Source organism: Beauveria bassiana, assembly GCF_000280675.1.
Source record: "Beauveria bassiana ARSEF 2860 unplaced genomic scaffold BBA_S00001, whole genome shotgun sequence".
NCBI classification, from domain to species: Eukaryota; Fungi; Ascomycota; class Sordariomycetes; order Hypocreales; family Cordycipitaceae; genus Beauveria; species Beauveria bassiana.
Genome location: NW_007930836.1, coordinates 334,940 through 345,869, shown reverse-complemented (window position 1 = coordinate 345,869; position 10,930 = coordinate 334,940). Strand labels below are relative to the sequence as shown.

Genomic DNA, 10,930 nt, shown 5'->3' with positions numbered 1-10,930 from the left:
GACTGTGTAATTATGATAAAATAGCTCTAGACCGTCTTTGCACATACACTTTGTCGCCTTCATCGCCAGTACCCTCACTCACCTCGTTCACAATGGCCACCGCCGCCGCCGCCGCCGCCGCCGCCGCCAAATCATCCGCCATTCTTCGGCGCTCCCTCTTATACGGTAACCCCTCCCTTCCATCCATACATAAAACTCCCTCTATAACCCTCCTTACTCTATAACTCTTAATATTAACATGCTTCCAGTCCCCGCCTCGTCCCAAAAGATGCTCACCAAGTCTCTCGGCCTCACCTCTGACAACATCACCTACGACCTGGAAGACTCCGTCACCCCCTCAGCCAAGCCCTCGGCCCGGACACACCTTGCTGCCCACCTCTCCTCGCTCCCCCGCCGACCCTCCACCGTTTCCGAGCTCGCCGTGCGCATCAACGCCGTGTCCACGCCCTTTGCCCTCGACGACCTCACCACCCTCGCGCCCTCTCCGCTCGTCGACGCCGTCGTCGTGCCCAAGGTCGAATCCGCCGCCGACCTCTCCTTTGTCACCGACGTCCTACGCCACGTCGCCCCCGACGCGCCACCCCTCCCTCCTCCTCCTCCTCCTCCTCCTCCTCCTCATCCGCTTCTTCTCCCATTGAAATCATTGCTCTGATCGAGTCCGCCAGGGCCATTGTCGACCTGCCCAGCATCTGCCGCGCCTCGCCGTACCTCTCTGGCCTCATCTTTGCCGCCGAGGATTTCGCGCTCGATCTCTCCATTACGCGCACGCCGTCGCTGTCCGAGTTTCTCTACGCGCGCTCCGCCATTGTCACCGCCGCCAAGGCCTTTGGCCTGCCCAGCGCCATTGATCTCGTGTGCACGTCGTTTCGCGGCGATCAGGGCTTGCGCACGCTCGAGGACGAGTGCGCCGGCGGCAAGGCCATGGGCTTCAACGGGAAGCAGTGCATTCACCCTTCGCAGGTCGATACGGTGCAGCGGCTGTTTGCGCCGACGCCGGAAGAGGTGGAATGGGCCGTGCGGCTCGTCGTTGCTGATGAAAAGGCGGCGGCTGCTGGACGCGGTGCTTGGACAATGGACGGCAAGATGATTGACGCTCCCGTATCTGCCAAGGCTCGGTCCATTGTGGCAAAGGCAGAACAGTGCGGCATGGATGTCGACAGTCTACGAACGACATGGAAAGATCAAGAACCAGAATAAGTATTGTAACCTAAAATCTAATATACAAGATATAAAAGTCATCTAACGGAGAAAATTGGGTCTCCAGAATGCTTTTGTTTCCTCGTCAGGTCTGTAGAGTGGCTCTAGCTCATGCATTGGACCAGGGTATGCGTATTCATCGTATACATCCGGCGTTGGCGCCATGCAGCTAAAGTCTCTGCTTCTATGCTCGTGAATGAACCACTGCGGCTGCATCGGTATACTATCGACGTGCTGACTTGGACAATGCGACAAAACATGTTCGGCTGAGCCCAGGCCTGGCTGTAGACCTACGTGTGGATGAATGCCTGTGTTCGAATAACCCGTCCCATGATATTGTGGCATGTACACTGGCCGATTGTAGTATGGAACGTATAAGTTTGCCTGTCCGGTTTTGTCAAATTCGCCAGCAGGAAGCTCTACATGAGGCTTGTCTCTCGAGCCGTTAGGCGCGACGGTTCCAACCTGACTCATGGTATCAGCGCCGCTGTCTACATATCTGATTATAGGGCGAGGCGTTGTATCTCTTGAGTGGACATGCTCTTTTAGCGCTTTTTCAGAGACGCCTTCGTTACTCGGCCGCCGCTGCCGTCTCGGCCCTTCCCCGCGGCATTGTCCTGGCCTTGGGGTAGGAGTATCTGGGCACCCTCCGATGACAGCACATGTATCTGCTGATATTTTATTGATCTGCTCCGGAGCTGTTTCTTCCTGTAAACTGGGTCTTTTACGGGCACCATTCGGAAGTTGCGGCGACGCTGCCCGAGGCGCGGCCTTCTGTGTAATCGGAAATGTCAGCTCATTGAATGTCAAATCGGCCACTGCAACAGTGTTAGCGAAGTCCAACAAATTCGGGCCTGTTTGAACCCACGCGGAGTTGACACGGAGCCTCGACCGTTCACGAAAGCCCCTGTCGCCAAAGCAGGTTTCATCTATCCGTTGTGTGAGTCGACTGTAGATCGTGGTGCTACCTGTGAGCGGAGGACCAATTACCAGAACAGGCCTGTTTTCTGTGGCAGAGCAGTAAAAATTGGAGACGACCTCTTTTCGCAAACGAAGCTCCTTCCTCTTTTCCTCGCGCCTCTCGCGCCGAGACAAGGTTTTCCTCTCTCGATGCTGGTGACTGGTGTCGTACCGGTCTGGGCGCGTCTTTCGCCGTGGCTTTCTTTCGTACTTGGATGGTTCGTCGGGACGGGCGGCGCTGCAGGGGACTCGAACAAGGTATTCTGGCACCGGCTCGGGCGTGGCGTCAATGTGCGATGGTGCTGAACTCGGTGTCGCCTGCGGCAGAGCAGGGGTCTCGGCGCGATGATGTGTCCTACGATGAGAAGAAGCACAAAAAGAGTGAGATGAGCCTAGGCGGTTGGGGCTAGAATGTTTTGGGAGACATTCCGATAGAGAGTGTTGTTGTACATGATGCCTCGTCTCGTCATGCTGCGGCGCTGATAACGTGGCAAGCCACCGTGCACAATAATCGGTCGCTGGATCAATGTGCAACTCATTTGGAGTACAAGGTAGTTGAGAAGGCTCAGGCTCACCGATTCCATCCATTTCGAATGTTCCGATCAGTGTCACTGCATGTGAATCCACGCAGTCTCAGCTGCTCAGTTCGTTGATGTAGTCCAGCCTCCGTGCAAGGTGGCTCTTGCAGCGCATATGGCGCTGCTAGGCAACCACGGCCAAGTTGCGCGCCGTACAACTGCAGCATCACGTACAGCACTACCGTTGCTGTAATCAAGTAGTAGGTATAATTGGCCTATGCCGCGCCAACATAATCAGCCACCTGGGGGTTGGAACATGAACTTGGCCGTTGTCACTGGGGGTTGACGACGACGTGGTGACGGCCAGGTTGCGAGAAAGAAAAGAAGAGCTGAGTATCTGCGGCACCAAAGGATAAAGCTGTCACCTGCTCTCCATCGTCTGCACCGCACGGCCCCAGCATGCAACACAAGCCTCTGCAGGCGACGACGCATTGGGAAGGGACCTGAAGGCCGTAACCCGTTCTGCCTGTGTAAATTAGAGCCGGGACATGCAAGAAGAGAAAACGGCCGAGGAAGGACAAACGAGCAGCACAATAAAACTGCAAAAAAAAAAAAAAGAAAAAAATTAACGAGACGAAATGGTGTATGTTGCTTCGCCTACACTGCCCACCATTTTTAGCTAGAGTAGTTGTTAGATGTCAAGTACAAGACGTGGTCATGTAAGAAGGCGAAGATGGGCGACCTTTCATATTTTTATTATTATTAAACGCTATTCTTTTTCGTCGCAATTATTTTCAACTGTGTATCCAGCACATCGCGCCCCCTTACGAGAAAGCAACCGAGATATCGTTTGGATGCTGGTGGCTGCCAACCTTTCACGGCTGGTGAGATAAGCCCGGACTTTTTGGTGGGACAAGGCAGGGATAAGTATTAACTCGTGGCTTTGCGTTACAGACAAATGATCCTAACAGCATGGGACCCTGGTACGCAGATTGTGATGGTGCTTTTGGGGATGATGGGGTGATATTGCATGCGCGGAGTAGGTGTAGGTGTAGAGGGCCGTCCAGATGACTCGCCCAATTGCGCTTTGTTGAAAACTAAACGATTGAGATAAGATATGTATATATATAGTATAAGAAAAACGTGGGGGATCCGAGTTTAGAAACCGGAAACGTGACGCTTTAGTTACGTATCGATTGGTCGCAAGTTGATTGCCGGCCAACAGCGTTCAAGCTCACGGGCGAGACAAAGCTGTCAAGGATTACCTGCCACGCGGGTGACATAATGTCGGCCGCTTTTTTGGTGGTGAGCTGGTGAGAAAGCGGCGATCAGTTTCGTCAACCCAGGTAGCCTGCGTCCTGTTGCTTCATCAACTAAAGAGAGCAGTCAGTCAGTGCCAACAAACACAAAATGCTTGTACGGCAAGAAGCACGGCCTGGCAGCACGAGTCTGCAGCAGCTCAATCCCTAGCCTGGCCCCAACAAGGGTAGCTGCTGCGACAAACTTTCGCACTTTGCTGCAGATGGAGTTTGTGTAACCCCTACGAGGATACAAAAAGGATGATCAAGTTGTGCAGTGTGGCCTTGTGTGCGACCAACCCCCTCCTCCCTCATCGTTCTCGAAAGAAGCTCGGGCAAGCGCCATCTCCGTGCATCCTTCTCACTCATACTTATTGCTCGAATTTTTTTTACCCGTGTCTGGTCAGAGCCATGACGGTCGCACAATCTATCTGTTCCGCGCACCCTCCTTTTCTTTTCTCAATGATTCGATCCCGCCCGCGTGTGTGTTTTTCGCTAGCGAGTCCCGCATCGCCATCCCTGATCGACTTGCCACTCTAGTTGACACCTTACCCGCCCCCCCCCTCCCCATCTCTCCTCAACGAACCCTTTCATCAGAGACAATGCCAAAGACAAAGAGAAAGCTCTCGGCTCAGTGGTTGGCGCCAGGTCCCTAGCGCCTGTAGTGGAGGCCTAGAACCGTTTCCCATGCATGCCCACCTTCATGGGCGAAACAGCCACAGTGGTCGCTGGCATAAATAAATATCTGCCCCAAGCCATTTGCCTCTCTCTTGTTTTGTTTTGGTCGCCTGTGCTTCTCTCTGTCCGTCGTCGTCTCCAGCGTTGGTCCACATCTGAATCTCACAGCATATACAGAGTACGTAAGCTGCTCTCATGCATGTACTGCTATTACTCGTCACAGTTCCCCTCCCCAATTTTGAAACCCCCGCTGAAGCACTGCGAGGCCTTTTACGGCTTAGCGGCCCCCTCTGTAGCTGCAGGCACTATAACTTTTCCCTTTTCCTGCCTGGCAAACTGAATGGGCCGCTGTTTTTTCCCACCCCGTATCAATTCGGGGAAAGGGGCAATTGCGTTTTGTTCCATGGTGGTTATTCATTCCCATAGTCCGCTCGAGTCATTTTATTCTCGGGAGCAGCTTGGCAGGTGGTCTTTTGTTGGCCTGAGGACATGATTCCTAGTTGAAACCACAACCTGTGCTGCAGTCTCACCGAGCAAACTCGTCTCTTATCTAACCCCCTTGACATGGTCAAAAGAAAAAAAAGAAAAGGGAAAGAAAATCACCAAGCTCTAATAAAAAGCATTTGGTCATCAATAATCTAGGACAAAAACTCAAATTCTCGGCTAGATCAGCGGTTGTGCAGCACCCACTTGTCGCCATTCATCACACCATGGTAATAATCTGCGCCCTCTCAAGGTTTGCAGAGAGAGATAGAAAAATGGAAAATGGAACGTTTGATTGAACAAGTATTGAGAGCATATTTTTCGAAATAGCTCTTGTGCGTGCGCCAGTCATTGCAATTCACTGAACAGTGAGTGGGGGAGGCAGCCAACCGTTTCTGCTCAAGTTACGGATTACTCACGCCTTTATAATAATACTGCGACGCCCTTTGTTCCCATCGCAAGCCCTCACCGTTAGTTAGTCGTGTCGCAAGATGCTGCCGCCTGCCGTCAAGTCACCGTTGGCTCAGAACTAGCTCATCTCCTCATCAGCAGATTTTGCGCGCTTGGTACCAAGCTTGTACCCCGATCAATGACTATCGGTAGAAGTCCGCAGATAGCCTTTGCTTTTTCGCTATACCATGAGCCACGCAGCAGCCAAGCTCACCCCTCCTCTTCCTTCTGCCACACCCCCATCACCAATTATCCTAATGAACCACTGCTCAGAACTTATTTAGTTGTGATCGGTGTCGACTTGTGCACTGGTGGCGATGCTACATCTATTCCGTGCGACCACTTGTTAAATCGCACCGTGCCAGCAAGATCTCATCCACTAGGTAGTACCTTAGCGGGCTTAGGTACTGATAGGCGCACCTTGTATGCCATGCTCATGTTAGACACATGCTCCCCCGGACAGGGTCTAGCAGGGTCTAGCAGGGTCTAACAGAGCCTAGCAGGACATGGTAGCTTGGCTTCGTTTTGCGTCCTTCTCTTGCACTGTCCTGGCACTCCTGGCACACCTTTTGACCTGGACAGCTTCCCCTCCAGTCCTCGTCGCAATAACAGCTAAGCTTAGAAAGTTAGCTGAGCTACTCCTCTTTGGCAACTACCGCACTCACTTCATCCCGCCACTTCTGCCCCCAATTCTTGGTTTCCAATGGGCCAATGCCCGTCCCTCATTGGGTCTGCCCCTCAAACGAGCGGACGCGTTGCCGTTGTGCTTTTTTGCCTTTTCGGCCTGACCCTGCTTTCGCCTTGTTACTTTGCATGTCCTGCTGTGCTGGTGGTGCAGTACGAATAGGCTGTCCACCACGCCCACGCCCACGCCCACGTCCCACCCCCCCCTTTCCCTGTCCGCCGCCCATCCCATCCGCTCTTCTGATAACCTACTTTTCCATCTTTTTGTCTTCCTACTTATTCGTACACCTCTGGCTTTTTTCCGTACCGTACAAGTACCTAGGACAGTGTGTGGTACCTATCTGCTTGGCTCGGCTCTTATTTGTCTCTGCTCCTTAAAAGAGGGAACACCCTTGAGCTACCCCTCTTCTACACCTACATCAACACCTTTCCGCAGCACCGCCATTCACATACCAGAAAACCCCCGAGGACTAGTGAATCAAACAACGTTAATCGGCCCCATCGCGGAGAATCGTTCCAATACCGAGAAACCCATCTCCAGCAGCTTCAGCTTCATTGACATCAACCTTCGCTGCCATGGCTAAGCTTTTTATCGGGTGCGCATCACTTCATACCTGCCTTCTCTCCCTGCATCGACTGCGCGACTAACATGTGCTCCTATAGCGGCCTCGCATGGCACACTGAAGAGGCCACTCTGCGCCAAAAGTTTGAAGAGTTTGGCGCCGTTGAAGAAGCGGTACGTCTTGAGCTTGCGCGTCTTATCTTGCCATCATTTCTTGATTTCCCATCGCTGCCTTTTGCTTCGCTTGCCGATACCGAGCAGCTGAGTTGATGGCGCAAATGCGCCACGGCTGCTTTTCCCCCTTGTTACGCGGAAAATATTGTGCGCAATCATCCCTCTAATGCAAATGTCTCCCCCCAAAGGTCGTGGTCAAGGATCGAGACACTGGACGAAGCCGCGGCTTCGGCTTTGTTCGGTACAACCAGGAAGCGGATGCCCAGAGTGCCATCGCTGCGATGAACAATGTCGAGTATGATTATTTATCCTCTCTCATGCCAGTCATGCTTCACCAAGACCGAGTTTCGCTGCTTGCTCGAGGTCCGCATCCGTGCGCTTTAGCCGCCTGATTCTCATACGTGTTCCTCTGGTTTAGGTTTGACGGCCGAACGATTCGAGTCGACAAGGCTTCCGACAATGGGCCCCGTGGCGGAGGAGGCTTCGGACGCGGTGGTCACGGCGGCTACGGGCGCGGTGGCTACGGCGGCGGCCCTCCCCAGTACGGCGGCCCTCCTCAGGGTGGCGGATATCCCATGGGCCAGCCCAACGTCTATCCTCCTGTCGCTTACGGTCGCGGGTACCCGGCTGCACCCCAGGGTTATGCGCCGCCTCCTCAAGGTGAGAATATTGAGTCGAGATGATGACGACCGACTAACGAGTGCAGGATACGGCGCTCCCCAGTATGCCTACCCTGACCCGGCCCTGCAGCAGCAGCAGCAGCAACAGCAGCCGCAGCAGCCGCCTCCCCAGGGTGGACAAGGCTATTAAACCACCGCTGCCAGTCGCCAGCTCCGCGTGACGTCCCAACGCATGAATGGACGTTTCGGTCCACGGTCGATGTCGCCGACGAGCTGGCGCTGCAGAACAACGCTTTCGATATGGCAGGCCCATTATTGTTCTTTCTTCTAATCACTGCCTTTCAATCTTGGGGCTGATTGATATGACGATTGCTGGAGTTGGTGACGTCTTTGCACTGCTTTGATTACGAAAGGGTAAAGGGAAAGGAAAGGAAAGGAAAGGGGGAAAAAAATCGGAAGCCAACCGCTGGTAAACTGCGTTGATTTGTCTCCTTTTATGAATCTCTTTTTTTTTTATTTCATTTGTTTTAAATGAGACTGAATAAGATGTATGATCGCTCATGCGCTCATGCGTGAGGAAACCGGAAGCTCGTATTTGTAAAGAGCTGAATAGTTGGCATGCAAACAAGGGGAAACAAAAAAGGGTTCCATTTTCCTATATAAACTCTTTTGTTTTCTATTCTTCATGTACGATGCAATCTTTTCTAAATTTCCAAAGTCTACCTCGTTAATGTTATATGTTCAAGTGATGTGAAAAAAAAAAAAAAAAGAAGGCTGAATAGTTGGCATGGTGCAAGGGACGAACAACAAAACGGATTCTATTTTTGTGTTAAAACTCTTCCGGTCTTCTATTCGTCATGTTACGATGCAGTATTTTTCTCATTTTCCCCCAAAACTCTACCTCTTGCCAATGTTGTTGTTGCAAAAGTCAAGTGATGTGGGATGGACATGGGCACGCCACTCGAGGAGGGCTCTCAAGCAGCTTGTTCCAGAGCCCGGACGCGCCGGGCAAGGTCCGCGACGTGCTCGTCGCCGCTCTCTGGCGAAAGCTTCTCCAGAGCGGCATCCAGCCCGAAAAGGTAGTCCTTGTTCAAGCCGCTGGGCCCTCTGCTTTTGAAGATGTGCTCCGCCAGCGCTTGCGGGTCCTGTGGCCCGACGAACTGGTCATTGTCGGGCGTGCCAATGTAGACGAGGGTGCGGATGGGCGCGGAGCCGTCCGCCGGCTGAAAGGGCGTGTAGTGGATGGAATAGCCGTTGATTTCACGAATGTCGAGGTAACTCTTGACCTCGGCGACCTTGTCGGGCCGTATGCGGTAGGCGACGCCCCAGACTCGTTCGGGCGCCGAGCCGTGGTGGTGGTCCGTCAGGTCCTCCCAGTAGGACCGCTCGAGGAGAGTGACGACCCGGCCGGGCGCTTCGGGCGTGCCGCGGTGGTCTTGACTAAGAAAAAAACGCTGGTGTGTGAGTATAACAGGCTGAAATGCAGCTGGAGAGTATAAAGAGACTCTACCTTGCCTGCCAAAAAATTGTCAGTAAAACCGGGAATCGGGGGAGGGGGGGGAGGGGGAAAGTCTAGGGAGAACATGCCTGCCAGAAGCGGCGAACGTAGCCGGTTACGTAGCCTGGAATTCGTCGGTCTGTAGGTAGCCAAAGGAAAAAGGATGGTGTAAGTACGCAAGTCATAGTGATTTGGGGGCCGAAAACCAAAACCAACAGAGGCGGCGCGGCATCATGGCATTGTTGGGTCAAGTACCAAAATGTGGCGGGGGTTTCCAGATGAGGCTTCTACGTTCGCGGGGTGAGTGACAATGTCAGCTTGCCGAGAAGGCCAAAGTGAAAAGGTAATTGGCAGCGAACGATTAATAGGTAGAAAGGTAGGTAGGCAATGCAACGTACCCATATCCGTAGAGCCAGAATTCGGGGGCTGCCGACTCGTCAGCCATGGTTTTGGTCAACTGTTTGTCGTTTGTTGTTGTTGGTGCCACGCAAGTCTGTGCTGCGTGCGCGCGTAGCGGGTGTGGGCAGATCTGAGACAAATCTGACAAGAGGTAAGGAAAAGGATAAAGGCTATATTTGCAGACCAAAGCGGCAATGCGCGGTAGTTAAATTAGTTGGACCAAAGCTTGTATTAGTAATACATGATGAAATATGTTTCATTCTTCAAGTCATAACATCATTAATCGCTTTCCTTACGTAGAAAAGTCCCATGTCGCTTAGCCAGGAGTAGTATTAATAGTAATAATGCCACGTCTTATCGATTTCCCCCGTTTTAGTGTCTTCAGCCTGATTGTAATAATGCCAGTTAGCCAAGTCCATACATGCATGGGCGTCACCCGACACAGTGGAAAAAAAACGTACCAAGAACTCTACAAATTCGGTCATTAATTCTTCTTCCTGGATAAATTTGGTTTCGGTGTAGTCCTGGCATTTGCCTCGCTGTACAATCTGCGAACAGTCAAAGTCGATCCATACGATTCTATCACGGGGCTCCTGCTTGACAACTAGCATATTTCGCGGCAACGAATCACCGTGAAGGAGTTCCATCTGATGGAACTCGCTCAGCACTTGCGCGAATCGAGCGAGATTATGCTCTGAGAAGTTGCTGATTTGGCAAGGTTCCGCATTTGGAATGTATTCGATAAAGACAGCATCGGGCCGAAACTTGTCGTTTACAAATGGAGATAGGAAAGGCCAGAGTAAAACGTCGATTTCCCGTATTATTCCATAGAAGTCGGGAACGACTCCTCTGTCGCAGAAGCCCCTTTGCTTGAGAAGCTTGTACTCTTTGAATTCTCGCAGAAACAAGCAAGGCTCTTCATCGGAGTCAGACGTTTTGGGGTTGTTTTGGCCGCGGAACTGAGAAGGCGTGAATCTTGGTAATTTGGTCCAAGGGTTGGTTGGAAAAATACGTACAACTTTCATGAGGCAGACCTGATCATCTTTTTTGACCTTGTACACTGATACACGGAGGTCTGAGTCCTGACTCAAAAGGCCGAGAAACTGAACAGAAGAGGGCTGCACCTGGGTCTGTAGAACCGCCAGGCCGAAAGGCGAGTTGGCGGACAGCATAGAGGACGACATACGAAAGTAGGCTATGAAGCCGTCTAAAGAGGGCGAGAAAAGGGCGACTGTGCAAATGAAAAGAATCGATAACTGTTGGATAATACAATGGACAAACCACAGACAAGCTCTGAGTTTCGTGTCATGCAAGGTGCGAGCGAGCCCGAAGCGCTGACACCAGATCGGGTGCAGTTCAAACGACTAAATGGTAGTGGGTTCTGTGCGAGCGTGTACTGCCATGAACGC

At 52.4% G+C, this 10,930-nt stretch overlaps 3 protein-coding genes across 3 annotated transcripts; 2 read left to right on the top strand and 1 right to left on the bottom strand.

The window, feature by feature from the left end:
* Positions 1-92: 92 nt before the first annotated feature.
* BBA_00118 (HpcH/HpaI aldolase/citrate lyase family protein) lies at positions 93-1,197 on the top strand (the record flags this gene model as incomplete). Its single annotated transcript, XM_008595215.1, has 3 exons — positions 93-165; positions 249-562; positions 658-1,197. The coding sequence occupies 3 exons, from the start codon at positions 93-95 to the stop codon at positions 1,195-1,197; spliced, it is 927 nt and encodes a 308-aa protein (XP_008593437.1).
* A 5,647-nt stretch (positions 1,198-6,844) lies between these two features.
* On the top strand, positions 6,845-7,814 carry BBA_00117 (RNA recognition domain-containing protein; the record flags this gene model as incomplete). The annotated part of the gene is made up of 5 exons (XM_008595214.1): positions 6,845-6,864; positions 6,932-7,004; positions 7,193-7,299; positions 7,423-7,664; positions 7,711-7,814. The coding sequence occupies 5 exons, from the start codon at positions 6,845-6,847 to the stop codon at positions 7,812-7,814; spliced, it is 546 nt and encodes a 181-aa protein (XP_008593436.1).
* Positions 7,815-8,598: 784 nt separating this feature from the next.
* BBA_00116 (ChaC-like protein) lies at positions 8,599-10,705 on the bottom strand (the record flags this gene model as incomplete). The annotated part of the gene is made up of 4 exons (XM_008595213.1): positions 8,599-9,064; positions 9,521-9,579; positions 9,983-10,480; positions 10,538-10,705. 4 exons carry the CDS (start codon positions 10,703-10,705, stop codon positions 8,599-8,601), a joined length of 1,191 nt encoding a protein of 396 aa, XP_008593435.1.
* Between the last annotated feature and the right edge of the window lie 225 nt (positions 10,706-10,930).